At 36.3% G+C, this 18211-nt stretch overlaps 2 protein-coding genes across 3 annotated transcripts; both read left to right on the top strand.

Annotated features, from left to right (window-relative positions):
* The first annotated feature begins 46 nt into the window (after window positions 1-46).
* LOC131537057 (beta-1,4 N-acetylgalactosaminyltransferase 1-like) lies at window positions 47-6071 on the top strand. 2 transcript variants are annotated; one of them, XM_058770295.1, is made up of 12 exons: window positions 47-133; window positions 2416-2553; window positions 2676-2705; window positions 2818-2970; window positions 3054-3160; window positions 3731-3768; window positions 4005-4185; window positions 4354-4440; window positions 4525-4706; window positions 4783-4926; window positions 5281-5509; window positions 5761-6071. In XM_058770295.1, the coding sequence occupies exons 2-12, from the start codon at window positions 2429-2431 to the stop codon at window positions 5940-5942; spliced, it is 1458 nt and encodes a 485-aa protein (XP_058626278.1). In that variant the 5' UTR covers window positions 47-133; window positions 2416-2428; the 3' UTR covers window positions 5943-6071. The 2 variants fall into 2 exon arrangements, with proteins under 2 accessions (XP_058626278.1, XP_058626279.1); XM_058770296.1 differs by lacking the exon at window positions 47-133 and having other exon boundaries at window positions 2185-2553.
* Window positions 6072-12235: 6164 nt separating this feature from the next.
* LOC131535575 (beta-1,4 N-acetylgalactosaminyltransferase 2-like) lies at window positions 12236-16301 on the top strand. The gene is given in 9 exon segments (XM_058768245.1): window positions 12236-12263; window positions 12330-12367; window positions 12604-12784; window positions 12952-13038; window positions 13123-13304; window positions 13381-13524; window positions 13879-13939; window positions 13942-14106; window positions 14357-16301. Coding segments are annotated over 9 exon segments (1068 nt in total). The 3' UTR covers window positions 14539-16301.
* Window positions 16302-18211: the final 1910 nt, after the last annotated feature.

Here is an 18211-nt window from a genome sequence, read left to right on the forward strand (position 1 = left end):
AACAGTAATGAAAACGTCTATGGGCTAGTCAGAAGTGTCAGGGAGACACTGAACAACTTGTTGTGCGGGTTTGGAGAATCGCTATTTCTCCAGTGTGACTATTGAGCAGACTGTGTTTCCCGGTGAATTAAAGGTGAGTTCAATATCTGAATGATTTGTCACTACAGCATTATAATCAATGCACATTTTCAATGACCACCAATTACATTATTCGTCGTTTATCATCAAGTCAAGTTAGAGTTATTGTAATTTGCGTTACACATTACCCTGGACTTTGAAATGCGGGGTTTATGCTGTGGAAAATTGTCAGTGTAGTGATTTAGTGTAGCTGCGCTATAGTATTTTATTTCATTTAATTTATTGATGTATTTTTTTCTACCTGACATGATGTTTCCGGAGCGTCTTCCAGAGTAGCACAAACTAAACGCTAGCTGGAGGCAGTCTTTAATTATTATATTTATAGCCGTATAAATAACTGTATAGCAAATAAAAAATATTTTGTGTAAATATTTTTTGCTATAGCCTATGAGCATACAATTTTAAAATAACATTTTCTGAGGTCGAACACATACAGGTGAAAAACGGCAGTTTTATTTTTATTAGTTTCTATTCAAATGCTTAATAGGATGTGATTAGCCTAAGGATATTGTTAATTAGTTTTGAAATTAAATCATGTATAAGTCGTGACGTAACAAATACTGGGTCCAAGCCTCCTCAGTTTCGTTTATGAGCACCATTCATTTAGTTTATAGCCTAACACACCTTTAAGCATGAGCGTAATTTGGGACTAAAATAATTTAGGCTAAATATAAAAATGGGCAAAATAGGCTATTAGCCTATTTTCAACTCAAACGTAGAAAGGCAAAATAAATTACATTTTATTTTGTGAATGGGTGAACTGATATCCAGCATTTCATAAAGTAGGCAACTGCAGAGAAATCTGGACCTAAACCATATATTTGACAATCTGGACCTGAACCGTAGACTATTCCGCGCGTCGCACCAGTTGTAGTGGCCAAAGTCCCTTAAAGACATTGTAATTAGAGATTTGATGACCTAAAATCACCCGATTGGCAGTTTATCAGTCGTGCAAGATTTGTTTTAGTATATGTGTATGTAAATTAGGGTAGGCTAATTGTTACTTTTCGAAGGCAGTTCAGCGTTAGCTATTTCTTTTTTGTTGTGGTGCGTGAATTTTATTTATTGATTGAGTAACATATGTCAGACTCTTCAAGACTTCTGTGGCGTTTTGCTAGTTTACAGTTTCAGTTTCAGTTGAAGTTAATTGTTATGTATATTTTGTTGAATTACTTATTAATTTAACCAACCTGTAAATAAGCTGTTAACGAAATTATTGTCGGAACATTTGCAGTTCGTAACAACATTACAGCACAACATTACATAAACACAGTGAACAACTGTATAAAATGGTGCAGGGATTAAGGTATGCTATAGCATAATATAGATATTAAATGTAGTAGCCTATCTTTAAACAGAATTCATAATGAGCACTTCTTTGACGCTTGTAATTCTGATGTCTGTTGCGAGTCCTTCGATCTGATATGAATGGAACGTTTCCGGGGAAATTCCAGAGTTTAAACAAATACCGATTCGCCTATAGGCTATACGAGTCCTTTATTATAGCCTAGATCAGTGGATCTGATAGAGCGCGTGGACCTGGAAACTGTGGCGCGAGACGTCAGTTTTATCAAGCCGGGTCGGTAAAGTAGCCTATACACTTAAAAATAAAGGTGCTTAAAAGGTTCTTCACAGCGATGCCATAGAAGAACCATTTTTGGTTCCTCAAAGAACCATTCAGTCAAAGGTTCATTAAAGAACCATCTCTTTCTTACATTTTTATTATCTGAAGAACCTACAAATAACCTTTTGTGAAACAGATTTGAAAAGTTCTTTATGGAACCATTTAGACAAAAAAGGTTCTTCTATGGCATAGTGAAGCACCTTTATTTTTAAGAGTGTAGCAATATTGGCAGGGAATGTCAGGTGTAGCTACAGTAGCCTACATTATGTCCGTAGAAAAGAAGGCGCTGTTACTAGCATTGCAGATGTTTTTGTTTGTTTGTTTTTTGATCAGTGGAACCCTTAGGTAGACCTTGAACCTACTGAACAACCCTGCTAAATTAAGGGATAATGTTGGTCTTTTTCACCACAAAGTGTGTGGGAGAAAGGTGCAGACAATGTTACCAAACATTGACTGATTGATTGATTTAGCATTCATTTTATTTTGGTCATATATTTAGTAGCCTATATGATCAATGCTATATGTTTTTGTGTTTTCATTTGTTAAGATTACTTTTGTTTGGTTTGATTGATCATTCATTGGTTGTAAGGCTACAACCCCAGCAAATCTATATTTAACTGCTTTCTTATTTGCTTTATACTTCTTCCTTTCAGATCATCTCCAGAAATGAACTACAGCTTTCTCTTTAAGTTATTCCTAACTGGGCTCTGTCTTACTGTACTGGGTATTTATAGTATACAAAGTGGATTTCTGGATGTTACAGATGTCACAAGAAGACTGTTGCCATCAGGGTATGACCCTACTACTCTCTCTTGGTCATATTTGTTTGTCACTTTTTGTCTTTCCGTCCTCCTGTGGTCTTGCAAGTTTGTTTAATAGGTGACTTTTTTTTGGTTTCTTTTCTTTTTTGCAGCACCAGGCGCCTCCAATTTTCTAAGCAAAGGTCAGTGGCTGGTTAATTATTCAGAATATTCTCTGTAACTTTATATTACTTCTGCATCATTTCATGTAACCTCTTATCTGTGATATTTACCATATTATTTGTGTTTTCGCAGACTGTCTGACCACAACATTGGGCCATTTCCCAGCAAAAATCGTTCATCTTGTTCCTGTGAAGGATACACTCTAAATGCTCAACATGTGCCGGCGGATGAACTGGAAGACCTTCAGAGACGTCGGTCTGAGGAGTACCGTCAATACCAGCTCAGGTCAAAGAACATTCCATTTCATTCTCGTTACTCTTAAATTCGGTTTGGCTAAATTCTAAAAGTTCTAATTCTGCATTTCTTAGGATGGGGACAAAAATGGAGTCACTTATACTAGCCCAACCCAACTCACCCCTCCAATATCCCATTCAGGGTTTCGTAGTGGCACCTCTTGCAAAAACTGTGATACCAGGTAAAACTCTTTCCTGCATTTGGAACAACCCGATCTCATGAAAGTGCGTATAAATAGTACGCCAAATAAAAATGAAAACTCGTGGTATTGATACGCAAAAATGGACTTTGGCGTGTATATGCTATGCGATGGGTAGGATTAGGGTTGTGGGGTAGAGATGCGTATCATGTACGTGAAAACTGCGTATTATATGCACGCCAATCATATGTACGCCAAAGTCCATTTTTGCATATCAATACCATGAGTTTTCGGTTTTATTTGGCGTATTATATGCATTTTCATGAGACCGGGCCCATTGGAACAGGTTTCTGATCTTATATGTTTTTATGACTTTGCGTAGATATCTCTTTCTGCTTGGAATGTTAAGTCTTATTTGTCAGAAGCCATTACAGATGTTCCTGTATATTTTTTGCAAAAAGAAATTAGTTGTTTACTGTGTACACAATAAAGATTTGAGGTTTATTAACTAAGTAAAAATGTACTTTCATGGAATTTTACATCTTGGTTAGAAGAAAAAGGTTATTATTTATGAAAATTAGATATGAATTGTGAAACTGCCCATTTTCACAGGTTTGGCTCTGCATGCACAAAAAAGAAGACTATATAAGGTTTGTTTTAAAATATGTGTGGCCCACATAGATGTGTGGGGTTTTCTGGTTTGATGTTGTCAGTGAAGGTGGAGGGTCTTTTGCGCTTTACTTTGCAAGGGCTTACACGATCCAAATGAATCTTTTCTGTTTTCTTCAAATGCAAACTCAAGACTGCTAGTTACTTTCTTTGTGAAAGATCTCCAGTCATGATTATTGATGCATTTCCCACTGATTATCAATTCATCTACCAATAGGTGTCTTTGAGTGTGAATAAAGGAGTACTCTCCGTGGAGGATCCTCTGGATGGAGATCAGGTGGAGGGACAGGGTCGGAGTAATCTGACCATCTCATCCAGCAACCTCACACAACTCAACGATCTGCTCTCCAGAGTGACCTACACCAGCACCATCTACCACATCAAGACTAAAGATCTGGGTAATGTCAGCACCACCCTCTTTTTCCATTATGTTCAGAGAATGGGTGTGAGCTATTGTGCTCATTGTTTTTATACAGTCTAGTTTACTTTTTACTTTTGGATTTAGATTCAATATATTTTTATTTTTAAATTGAGATACTGTAAATAACTTTTCATTGTTTCCCTAGTTAATTTTTCTTTTGAGGAATATGAGGCCATATTTTCCATTGTGATCAAGAGACCATCAGTTCCTGTTCTGTATGACCCAGGGACAGGTAAGACCACAAAACTTGCACATGTCTGATGTCGTTTAGATTATGTATGGTCAGTGACCCTTCTTTCTCTCTGTCTTACTGTAGATATTAACTCACAGGTGACCATAACAACCAAGACCTTTCTGAGATATGACGAGCTGAACATCCTCATCAACAGCATCCGACAGTTTTACCCTGAAATCAAGATCATCATTGCAGACGACAGCCTGGAGCCGCAAAACGTGACTGGTTACAACTTAGAGCAATACATTATGCCTCCTGCACAGGTAAATATTTTTTAAGGCCACACTGATCAACATAATGCTGTCGGGAGAATGACATCTGGAAAATCTGTTTCCTCAGGGCTGGTTTGCAGGCAGGAATCTGGCTGTTTCTCAGGTCACCACTAAATACTTCCTGTGGGTTGATGATGACTACATGTTCAATAACAATACACGGATTGAAAGCTTTGTGGAGATAATGGAAAAAGCTCCAGAACTGGATGTGGTAAGTAAAGAGAATTCATGCTGGAGAAAAATGGATCTCATTCACTAAATGTGTATATGCACAAATTTTTGTGTGATGATAAGAAAATGTGTTAAGATAAGTTTATGTTCTTAAATGCTTACAAATTTTCATGAGATGTTTTTCTGTGTATTAAATATAAACAATCCATGAAATGATTAGTGAATTAGACCCATTGCTTTTCTCTGCTCACCTCTTTTTTTTGTATTAGTGTTCATTTTGACCGGATGGTGAGGGAAAGATGATGTGGCCTTTTCTAGCTATTAACCTATAAATAAAAGTGGATAATTTCAGCTATAGAGGCAGTTCCTTACCATCTCTCTCTCTCTGGCTCAGGTTGGTGGTGCAGTGGAAAGAAATCAGTTCTTTTTCCGCCTTCAGTACGATGAAGGGGATGAAGAGGAGGGTGGTTGTCTCAGACGTTTGCATAGGAAGAAGATGCAATCAGTTCCAGGCCTTAACAGCTGCATCTTTGTAGATGGGGTCGTCAACTACTTCCTGGCACGGACAGATGCGGTGCGACGGGTTGGCTTTGATCCATTTCTGAAGCGGGTGGCTCACACTGGTAGGTGCATCTTCGGGGGTTTTAGGATGATTGCCTAATTTATGGTTTGCACACTGAATACCTGTGAAACGCCCTATTTTCATATTTAATGACAATGCTATGTGAAAAATTTGCAGTGAATCAGACTGTTCTTTCATTCTAAAGAGTAAATCTTTTTCCTTGAAAATTCTGACTTACGAAAACATACTATCTTCTTGAGTGTCTTTTTATGATTGGTCTTCTTTTTCTGTCTCTACCCTAAACCCCTGCAGAGTTTTTTCTAGATGGTCTTGGAGATTTGCTGATTGCCTCTTGCAAAGGACTTTCAGTCTCCCATCAGAAGAAACGCAAGCAAAGCAATTACAGGCGCTTTAGGTTTCCAGGACAAAAAGATGGAAGAAACAAACTGGCCCATCATTATTTCAAGAATTATTTGAAATGCATCAGGTACTGAGAGACTTTTGAGGAGAAGGGTGACCATTCTCCCACTGAGACCAAACTGAAAACTGGAACTCATTAAAGGGGTGGTTGATTGCGATTTCACTTTTTGAACGTTAGTTAGTGTGTAATGTTGCTGTTTGATCATAAACAATATCTGCAAAGTTGCGGCGATGAAAGTTCAATGCAAACAGAGATATTGTCTTTTAAAATTCTGGCAGTTTAATGCCTACAAAACGGCTGGTAAGGGACTACAGCAAACTACTTCCCGGGTCTGATCGTCACGAACCCAGATAAACCCGCCCGGAAACATGTAACGAAGGGGCGAGGCCATGCTGCGCTGCTTTAGAAGAGGAAGAGAAAACTAGGGGTGCACGTAAAAATCTATTCATGTATGAATCGCAATTCTGTCTTCTAACGATTCTAATGTATTCACAAGTTTCAAAATCTTTCGTTCTAAAGCAGCGGTTCTTAATACTGTTCCTCGCGTCGCCCTGCTCTGCATCTCTCTCTCTTTCTCTCATTCAGATCATTAGATCAGCTCCAACAAACTGTTCCAATTATACACTTATTTTCACATAGCAATGAGAAGCGTTATACATGGACTCGCGTGCTGTATTAAAGCTTTAATCAGAATAAAACCGTATATTAAAAGCGAACAGAAGCAGTAGCACTTACAAATAACAGCATATCTAAAAGTATGAACCAACAACAAACAAAACAAACATACCATTAAGAGCCGTGCTTGCACAGGTTCTGCGATCCTCTTCAATATCCTCTACATCTCATTCGGGCTCAAATTGATAAGCAATATAGACGACGCCATTGTTTACAATACAACCGGAGGACATGCCGCTGAGCTGAGGGGCGGGATGTTTAGATGCGCACTAGAGGCGGTTTAGCCAATCACAGCACACTGGACCAGCTGACCAATCTCAGCCCATTGCGTATTTCTGAGGGAGAGGCTTCATAAAACCAGGAAATAATCGGGGCGTTTATCAGAGAAGGGACAGAGTGGTGTAGAATAAAGGTAAATTATGTGAAAAAATAATGCATTTTTAAAAAAACGAAGCATGAGCACATGTTTGACTGCACCCTATAAACACAATCAAACCTAGAAAAAAACCAGTCAACCACCCCTTTAAAATGAATGTATATGAACAAAGGTTCACCTCAGATGTGTTTTGGTAAATTGGTTAAAAAGTAAAGCAATTCAGTCAGTGGAATCAGCATCAACAAAAGCCATGAACCAAGTTTGTGTCTTCAGGAGAAGAACTGATTTCAGAGAATGAATATTTTCACTATATGTATTTAATTTTATCATATTTATTACTGTGGGTTACTGTTGTGAAAAAAATGCATTTAATATATTACAGCACTATATATATGATTGTTATGTGCAATAAACTTTCTTTATTTGTTTGAAATGTGAAAAATGTTTACAGAGTGAATTAAAATTCACCCTTAAATTGAGCTTGATATTTTTATCAAATTGCTTTTCAGAGGGGTTATTAATCTTTTATTAGTAAAATATTTACTTTTGAAGGGTAACTTTTTTAGAAGTTGTGAAGAAGTGAAATGTTACCAAACTTTGAAGGAAGGTTTTCCCTGTGCCTAAATGAGTTCATCTTAATTATGTGGATAATTAATGTTGTTGTTGCCTGGCAACAGATATAGAATGTACAATTGTGAAATGCATGTTTTGGAATTTCTGCTTCTTTGACTTTTATTTATAAAAAAAAATAAAAAAAATAAAAATAAAAATTCACTAATCAAAAGCCGAACAGGTTTGAGACTTATGTTGACTTCAGACAAATGTGGGTTTCCTTGCAGTGTTTTCTAGATTCAAGAATGTCTAGAATACTGTTTATCTTAAACTCTTTTTTTTTTTTTCAGCCTAATTATAAATTTTGAAGAATTCATTAATGATCATCACTTTATATTGTTGGACCTTATTTTTGTAATTTATTTGGTTATATTCCAACAATTCTGTTTATATTTTAAGTCATTCTAATTTATTTTATATTATTATGTAATTATTGATGTTGAATATGTTCTGTTGGGATAAACAATGCCAATATGGGAGAATTTTAACACTAACTGGGATAACATAATAATAAATATATGTTTAACCAGATAGTGAGTGGGTTTTACCAAATGAGGAGTAAATCCAATTCAGGTCTGCTGCCTGCTTCATAATTTAATACAGTCAGCAATGAAGATTAATGAAGATCTTCTGCCTGCTAGCAAAACTTTTTCCTTCAGTTACTGTGCGGGAAACTTTTAACTTTTTATATGACAGATGGAACAAGTATTTTTCTGAAAATATAGAGCAAATATAAAATATAAATATAGTGTAACATCTCAGATGTCACAGATTTCTGTCATTAGTTTATGGTAATATTATTATTATACTTTTCTTTCCTCACACAACTCGATCTGCTGTCAAGAAAAATCTGTAACTGTCAAAACTCAACCATCCAGTTATACAAACTGTCAACAGGTTGTTAGATCATGCCATATATTAAGAGCCAGCCCGGACGCCAGATCCTATCAGAACGTATCCGTTTTGTCTGGTTTTTGAACAACTATAGTCAGCAAAGTAGTCTAATACCCAAAACCTGTTATCAGCAAGTCTTGTCTGATACTCAAAATGTCCAAAAACTCTTTTAACAGTCTTCTATCATCCAAGAAGTTGACTGAGAAAAGCCAGTGATGAGCAGAAGCAGGAGACGATGTGATGATAAAAAAGTTTATTGAATAGTCTTAGTTGTGTATGTTTCAATGCTCAGACTTTGTCTGACCAGCACAAATCCAACAAGTAGTATTATACCAAACTGCTTCACAACAACATCCCGTAATCCTTGAGTTTCCATAAACATTCCCTCGTATCTCTTGAAGACAAACAGCCCTAGAAACACACATTCATAAGACTAAACGACAATGGAAAAATAATATAAAAAAATTTGAAAAGACAAATCAATGAATAAATCCATGAAATAAGTATATAAATGGTTATATAGATTTTCCTAAATGACTATATGATTAAATGGAATAATAAAATGATTAAATGATTGTGTTACGGGCGTCCCGAGTTCGAACCCTCTGTCCCCAGAGGCGGGAAGGAACACACAATTGAAATTACACAATATTGAATATATGCATGCTTATATGATCCCCTCTGTGATGGAGTTGTCCTCCATCACTGTTTTTATTGTGTTCTTATTGTACTTGGCGTGTTATAAAATTCTGAGCTGGTTTATTTGCGCTGTTTCAGCTGAATGGGCTTGGCCTTAAAAGGAAGCCCGAACCTGTGGGGAATTTTATCTAATTTATAGATGTTTGGCTCATGCATGTTATTGGTTTTATCCATCGTTTTTATTGCATCTACCCACATTGGATTTAGCTCTTGAAGGTTTGACTATCACACCCTCTCTCTCTCTTTTCTTTTTCTGAGACTAGATACTAACTCCTCATTCAAAGTCCTCATCAAGAATATCAGCCAGTTATACCGAACATCAAGATCTTTACCGACTATAGTGTGATGCCAGAAAATGCATCTGGTCTCAACATACAGCACTACATCACGCCTCCTCGCAGATAAATATGCACTTATGTGGCATAATATGAAACCAACGTTATGGACGTATCTGAAATACACAAAGCCCATTGACACATTAAGCTACTTTTTATTTTTAATTTTACAATTAGCTACTCTGAATTAAATGACCACTGCCACTGAAAACCATATGAAATGATTGTGAAGATATGTTTGTATGTGGCCTTTGCGTGGACTTTGCATTGCCATTAAACCAGGCATTTCAGTCTTGTTGCACTCTTAACCCGGATTAGTTGACTTTACTAGAAATTTGCGAGGAAACCCGTTGCACGAAACCATTTTAGTTTTTACGGGGTGAAACTAAACCGGTTCAGTTGTATTAACATAGAACCTTAAGTTCATGCAGTAGACAAATCAGGTTTACATTAGTAATCTTTACTCAAAATCATTAGTTCACATCAATTATTATTTGGAGTATAGGTTGTATAAAATAGCTATTTCAAGTTACAACTACAAAAACATATATTAGCAAATAACATTAACAAATGTTTTTAAGTAATGACACATTTATGTAATGTCATGTAATTAGACATAGATTTTGAGATTTATTGTATTAAACATTTAGTTTCATATAAATTGGAAAAAAGAAAAACAGATGTAAATGCACCAATGTTTTTTATTTTTATTATTGTTCACCAAAGAAATGGTAGCACGACAATACATAAAACTTGTCAGCCACAAGACAAGAAAAATAAGCTTTGGAACAGCTTGTTAACAATTGTAACTATTTTGTAGAAGAAACATGAACACAGTATTCAAGAATATATGCTATATCTCTTGTGAATGCCTGGATGTGCATTAACAACTGGGCTTAAATTAAAACAGAGGCAAGTCTCTGTAACTTTAAACTTGGCTGAAGAATTGTGTGAACACACATTAACTGAGCACTAACAGCACTGATATGCAGAGACAGAATACACTTTAATGTCTCGTACGGCAGAACACAAGTGACTTCTCATTGAAGCTTCTTGCATTTCCTAACATTGTAAGACAATTTTTCAGAGTTTGCAACCTGGGTTTTAGTTCACTGTGGCCCAACATGAGAAGTACCTGTTGGATGATCTGGAAGGTGTTCTTCATAGATTTAGGATAGTTGAGATGCAGTGCGTAAGTCCATACAGAATGCACATAGCTTTTGACAAGTCTTCAATACTGTCCATCACAAAATCTCCTTCAATGATGATCTTCAATGAGGCTGGATTGAGACGGAGAGGATGAGAGCACATCACCTTCATGCTCAATGAGGATGATTCCAATGTCCAGGTGGTGGAATGCGTAATCGTCATCAGAGTCCTAACAACGAAAGAGCACAATCATGAAATTTTTCATTATATAACCATAAATAATGTTAAGCAATTTGTTACAACTGCTGGAGTTAATTAAATGAATAGTCCATCAAAAATTTAAATTATCTCTCCTCAAAATGATTATTTAAATTTTGGTAATATAGACTTTAATGGAGGGACAGAAACCCATGATGTTCCATTAAAAAAAAGAGAAAAAAAAAAAAAAAAAAGTTCACGGATAAATTAAAATCTGCTGTTAATTTCCACACCCTCAGGCCATCCAACATCGCTGAGTTTTTCTTCAGTAGAACATTAAAGATTTTTAGCTGTAACTCTGATTCTTGGTAATTCATTTAATGCAAGTCAATGGCTACCATCAGTTGAAGAAAGAAAAAAAAAAAAAAAAAACCTTGCATGTTTTTTAACTATCAGAAATGACGAACACAGGAACTATCAATTAATGGTGAAATGATTGTTTTATGTCCTGTTAGATATTTTGAGAGAAAACAGTGGTTACTTACAAAGCATACTTTGTAGAAATCTGTAGGGTTGTCTCAAAGGGCAAAAGGGAGCCCTCTGAGCACCAGAAACCTAGTATCAGTCGGCTCTTTAGTCTGTTGGGGAGTAAAATGAATCGATTAATAAAATGAAAGAAATGATCACAAGAAAGCAGAACCAGTCAGGCACAATTTTGATTGTATTACACAACCAATATTGTAAACTTGATACATTTTCATTACTTAAGCTGTGAAAAACAATGCAATGCAAGTCTATAATGGATATGGACTAACCTTGATTTGTTGTGAAAGCGGTCAACAGCTGCCCAACATCCCCTCTTTAGACTGAAATATCTCAATTAGATGATTGCTTGAGATTCTTGCCCACAATCCTGTAGAACTCCATGAACACCTAAAACAGAGAAAAAAAAGTGTTACATTTCAAGACTAACTGTAACTTTTAGCATAAATGTTTAGCATATACACATCACTTTAAGCTCAACAACTCAGTTGCAGTTATTTACGAATATATATCTAAGAGACAAACTAGCCTTAACAAAAAGCTAGGATTAGGGTTGTGGGGTAGAGATGCGTATCATGTACGTGAAAACTGCGTATTATATGCACGCCAATCATATGTACGCCAAAGTCCATTTTTGCATATCAATACCATGAGTTTTCGGTTTTATTTGGCGTATTATATGCATTTTCATGAGACCGGGCCCATTGGAACAGGTTTCTGATCTTATATGTTTTTATGACTTTGCGTAGATATCTCTTTCTGCTTGGAATGTTAAGTCTTATTTGTCAGAAGCCATTACAGATGTTCCTGTATATTTTTTGCAAAAAGAAATTAGTTGTTTACTGTGTACACAATAAAGATTTGAGGTTTATTAACTAAGTAAAAATGTACTTTCATGGAATTTTACATCTTGGTTAGAAGAAAAAGGTTATTATTTATGAAAATTAGATATGAATTGTGAAACTGCCCATTTTCACAGGTTTGGCTCTGCATGCACAAAAAAGAAGACTATATAAGGTTTGTTTTAAAATATGTGTGGCCCACATAGATGTGTGGGGTTTTCTGGTTTGATGTTGTCAGTGAAGGTGGAGGGTCTTTTGCGCTTTACTTTGCAAGGGCTTACACGATCCAAATGAATCTTTTCTGTTTTCTTCAAATGCAAACTCAAGACTGCTAGTTACTTTCTTTGTGAAAGATCTCCAGTCATGATTATTGATGCATTTCCCACTGATTATCAATTCATCTACCAATAGGTGTCTTTGAGTGTGAATAAAGGAGTACTCTCCGTGGAGGATCCTCTGGATGGAGATCAGGTGGAGGGACAGGGTCGGAGTAATCTGACCATCTCATCCAGCAACCTCACACAACTCAACGATCTGCTCTCCAGAGTGACCTACACCAGCACCATCTACCACATCAAGACTAAAGATCTGGGTAATGTCAGCACCACCCTCTTTTCCATTATGTTCAGAGAATGGGTGTGAGCTATTGTGCTCATTGTTTTTATACAGTCTAGTTTACTTTTTACTTTTGGATTTAGATTCAATATATTTTTATTTTTAAATTGAGATACTGTAAATAACTTTTCATTGTTTCCCTAGTTAATTTTTCTTTTGAGGAATATGAGGCCATATTTTCCATTGTGATCAAGAGACCATCAGTTCCTGTTCTGTATGACCCAGGGACAGGTAAGACCACAAAACTTGCACATGTCTGATGTCGTTTAGATTATGTATGGTCAGTGACCCTTCTTTCTCTCTGTCTTACTGTAGATATTAACTCACAGGTGACCATAACAACCAAGACCTTTCTGAGATATGACGAGCTGAACATCCTCATCAACAGCATCCGACAGTTTTACCCTGAAATCAAGATCATCATTGCAGACGACAGCCTGGAGCCGCAAAACGTGACTGGTTACAACTTAGAGCAATACATTATGCCTCCTGCACAGGTAAATATTTTTTAAGGCCACACTGATCAACATAATGCTGTCGGGAGAATGACATCTGGAAAATCTGTTTCCTCAGGGCTGGTTTGCAGGCAGGAATCTGGCTGTTTCTCAGGTCACCACTAAATACTTCCTGTGGGTTGATGATGACTACATGTTCAATAACAATACACGGATTGAAAGCTTTGTGGAGATAATGGAAAAAGCTCCAGAACTGGATGTGGTAAGTAAAGAGAATTCATGCTGGAGAAAAATGGATCTCATTCACTAAATGTGTATATGCACAAATTTTTGTGTGATGATAAGAAAATGTGTTAAGATAAGTTTATGTTCTTAAATGCTTACAAATTTTCATGAGATGTTTTTCTGTGTATTAAATATAAACAATCCATGAAATGATTAGTGAATTAGACCCATTGCTTTTCTCTGCTCACCTCTTTTTTTTGTATTAGTGTTCATTTTGACCGGATGGTGAGGGAAAGATGATGTGGCCTTTTCTAGCTATTAACCTATAAATAAAAGTGGATAATTTCAGCTATAGAGGCAGTTCCTTACCATCTCTCTCTCTCTGGCTCAGGTTGGTGGTGCAGTGGAAAGAAATCAGTTCTTTTTCCGCCTTCAGTACGATGAAGGGGATGAAGAGGAGGTGGTTGTCTCAGACGTTTGCATAGGAAGAAGATGCAATCAGTTCCAGGCCTTAACAGCTGCATCTTTGTAGATGGGGTCGTCAACTACTTCCTGGCACGGACAGATGCGGTGCGACGGGTTGGCTTTGATCCATTTCTGAAGCGGGTGGCTCACACTGGTAGGTGCATCTTCGGGGTTTTAGGATGATTGCCTAATTTATGGTTTGCACACTGAATACCTGTGAAACGCCCTATTTTCATATTTAATGACAATGCTATGTGAAAAATTTGCAGTGAATCAGACTGTTCTTTCATTCTAAAGAGTAAATCTTTTTCCTTGAAAATTCTGACTTACGAAAACATACTATTTTCTTGAGTGTCTTTTTATGATTGGTCTTCTTTTTCTGTCTCTACCCTAAACCCCTGCAGAGTTTTTTCTAGATGGTCTTGGAGATTTGCTGATTGCCTCTTGCAAAGGACTTTCAGTCTCCCATCAGAAGAAACGCAAGCAAAGCAATTACAGGCGCTTTAGGTTTCCAGGACGAAAAGATGGAAGAAACAAACTGGCCCATCATTATTTCAAGAATTATTTGAAATGCATCAGGTACTGAGAGACTTTTGAGGAGAAGGGTGACCATTCTCCCACTGAGACCAAACTGAAAACTGGAACTCATTAAAGGGGTGGTTGATTGCGATTTCACTTTTTGAACGTTAGTTAGTGTGTAATGTTGCTGTTTGATCATAAACAATATCTGCAAAGTTGCGGCGATGAAAGTTCAATGCAAACAGAGATATTGTCTTTTAAAATTCTGGCAGTTTAATGCCTACAAAAACGGCTGGTAAGGGACTACAGCAAACTACTTCCCGGGTCTGATACGTCACGAACCCAGATAAACCCCGCCCCCGGAAACATGTAACGAAGGGGGCGAGGCCATGCTGCGCTGCTTTAGAGAAGAGGAAGAGAAAACTAGGGGTGCACGTAAAAATCTATTCATGTATGAATCGCAATTCTGTCTTCTAACGATTCTAATGTATTCACAAGTTTCAAAATCTTTCGTTCTAAAGCAGCGGTTCTTAATACTGTTCCTCGCGTCGCCCTGCTCTGCATCTCTCTCTCTCTTTCTCTCATTCAGATCATTAGATCAGCTCCAACAAACTGTTCCAATTATACACTTATTTTCACATAGCAATGAGAAGCGTTATACATGGACTCGCGTGCTGTATTAAAGCTTTAATCAGAATAAAACCGTATATTAAAAGCGAACAGAAGCAGTAGCACTTACAAATAACAGCATATCTAAAAGTATGAACCAACAACAAACAAAACAAACATACCATTAAGAGCCGTGCTTGCACAGGTTCTGCGCGATCCTCTTCAATATCCTCTACATCTCATTCGGGCTCAAATTGATAAGCAATATAGACGACGCCATTGTTTACAATACAACCGGAGGACATGCCGCTGAGCTGAGGGGCGGGATGTTTAGATGCGCACTAGAGGCGGTTTAGCCAATCACAGCACACTGGACCAGCTGACCAATCTCAGCCCATTGCGTATTTCTGAGGGAGAGGCTTCATAAAACCAGGAAATAATCGGGACGTTTATCAGAGAAGGGACAGAGTGGTGTAGAATAAAGGTAAATTATGTGAAAAAATAATGCATTTTTAAAAAAACGAAGCATGAGCACATGTTTGACTGCACCCTATAAACACAATCAAACCTAGAAAAAAACCAGTCAACCACCCCTTTAAAATGAATGTATATGAACAAAGGTTCACCTCAGATGTGTTTTGGTAAATTGGTTAAAAAGTAAAGCAATTCAGTCAGTGGAATCAGCATCAACAAAAGCCATGAACCAAGTTTGTGTCTTCAGGAGAAGAACTGATTTCAGAGAATGAATATTTTCACTATATGTATTTAATTTTTATCATATTTATTACTGTGGGTTACTGTTGTGAAAAAAAATGCATTTAATATATTACAGCACTATATATATGATTGTTATGTGCAATAAACTTTCTTTATTTGTTTGAAATGTGAAAAATGTTTACAGAGTGAATTAAAATTCACCCTTAAATTGAGCTTGATATTTTTATCAAATTGCTTTTCAGAGGGGTTATTAATCTTTTATTAGTAAAATATTTACTTTTGAAGGGTAACTTTTTTAGAAGTTGTGAAGAAGTGAAATGTTACCAAACTTTGAAGGAAGGTTTTCCCTGTGCCTAAATGAGTTCATCTTAATTATGTGGATAATTAATGTTGTTGTTGCCTGGCAACAGATATAGAATGTACAATTGTGAAATGCATGTTTTGGAATTTCTGCTTCTTTGACTTTTATTTATAAAAAAAAATAAAAAAAATAAAAATTCACTAATCAAAAGCCGAACAGGTTTGAGACTGATTTATACTTATGTTGACTTCAGACAAATGTGGGTTTCCTTGCAGTGTTTTCTAGATTCAAGAATGTCTAGAATACTGTTTATCTTAAACTCTTTTTTTTTTTCAGCCTAATTATAAATTTTGAAGAATTCATTAATGATCATCACTTTATATTGTTGGACCTTATTTTTGTAATTTATTTGGTTATATTCCAACAATTCTGTTTATATTTTAAGTCATTCTAATTTATTTTATATTATTATGTAATTATTGATGTTGAATATGTTCTGTTGGGATAAACAATGCCAATATGGGAGAATTTTAACACTAACTGGGATAACATAATAATAAATATATGTTTAACCAGATAGTGAGTGGGTTTTACCAAATGAGGAGTAAATCCAATTCAGGTCTGCTGCCTGCTTCATAATTTAATACAGTCAGCAATGAAGATTAATGAAGATCTTCTGCCTGCTAGCAAAACTTTTTCCTTCAGTTACTGTGCGGAAACTTTTAACTTTTATATGACAGATGGAACAAGTATTTTTCTGAAAATATAGAGCAAATATAAAATATAAATATAGTGTAACATCTCAGATGTCACAGATTTCTGTCATTAGTTTATGGTAATATTATTATTATACTTTTCTTTCCTCACACAACTCGATCTGCTGTCAAGAAAAATCTGTAACTGTCAAAACTCAACCATCCAGTTATACAAACTGTCAACAGGTTGTTAGATCATGCCATATATTAAGAGCCAGCCGGACGCCAGATCCTATCAGAACGTATCCGTTTTGTCTGGTTTTTGAACAACTATAGTCAGCAAAGTAGTCTAATACCCAAAACCTGTTATCAGCAAGTCTTGTCTGATACTCAAAATGTCCAAAAACTCTTTTAACAGTCTTCTATCATCCAAGAAGTTGACTGAGAAAAGCCAGTGATGAGCAGAAGCAGGAGACGATGTGATGATAAAAAAGTTTATTGAATAGTCTTAGTTGTGTATGTTTCAATGCTCAGACTTTGTCTGACCAGCACAAATCCAACAAGTAGTATTATACCAAACTGCTTCACAACAACATCCCGTAATCCTTGAGTTTCCATAAACATTCCCTCGTATCTCTTGAAGACAAACAGCCCTAGAAACACACATTCATAAGACTAAACGACAATGGAAAAATAATATAAAAAAATTTGAAAAGACAAATCAATGAATAAATCCATGAAATAAGTATATAAATGGTTATATAGATTTTCCTAAATGACTATATGATTAAATGGAATAATAAAAATGATTAAATGATTGTGTTACGGGCGTCCCGAGTTCGAACCCTCTGTCCCCAGAGGCGGGAAGGAACACACAATTGAAATTACACAATATTGAATATATGCATGCTTATATGATCCCCTCTGTGATGGAGTTGTCCTCCATCACTGTTTTTATTGTGTTCTTATTGTACTTCGGCGTGTTATAAAATTTACGAGCTGGTTTATTTGCGCTGTTTCAGCTGAATGGGCTTGGCCTTAAAAGGAAGCCCGAACCTGTGGGGAATTTTATCTAATTTATAGATGTTTGGCTCATGCATGTTATTGGTTTTATCCATCGTTTTTATTGCATCTACCCACATTGGATTTAGCTCTTGAAGGTTTGACTATCACACCCTCTCTCTCTCTTTTCTTTTTCTGAGACTAGATACTAACTCCTCATTCAAAGTCCTCATCAAGAATATCAGCCAGTTATACCGGAACATCAAGATCTTTACCGACTATAGTGTGATGCCAGAAAATGCATCTGGTCTCAACATACAGCACTACATCACGCCTCCTACGCAGATAAATATGCACTTATGTGGCATAATATGAAACCAACGTTATGGACGTATCTGAAATACACAAAGCCCATT

The sequence above is a fragment of the Onychostoma macrolepis genome, chromosome 03 (genome assembly GCF_012432095.1).
Source record: "Onychostoma macrolepis isolate SWU-2019 chromosome 03, ASM1243209v1, whole genome shotgun sequence".
Taxonomy (NCBI): Eukaryota; Metazoa; Chordata; class Actinopteri; order Cypriniformes; family Cyprinidae; genus Onychostoma; species Onychostoma macrolepis.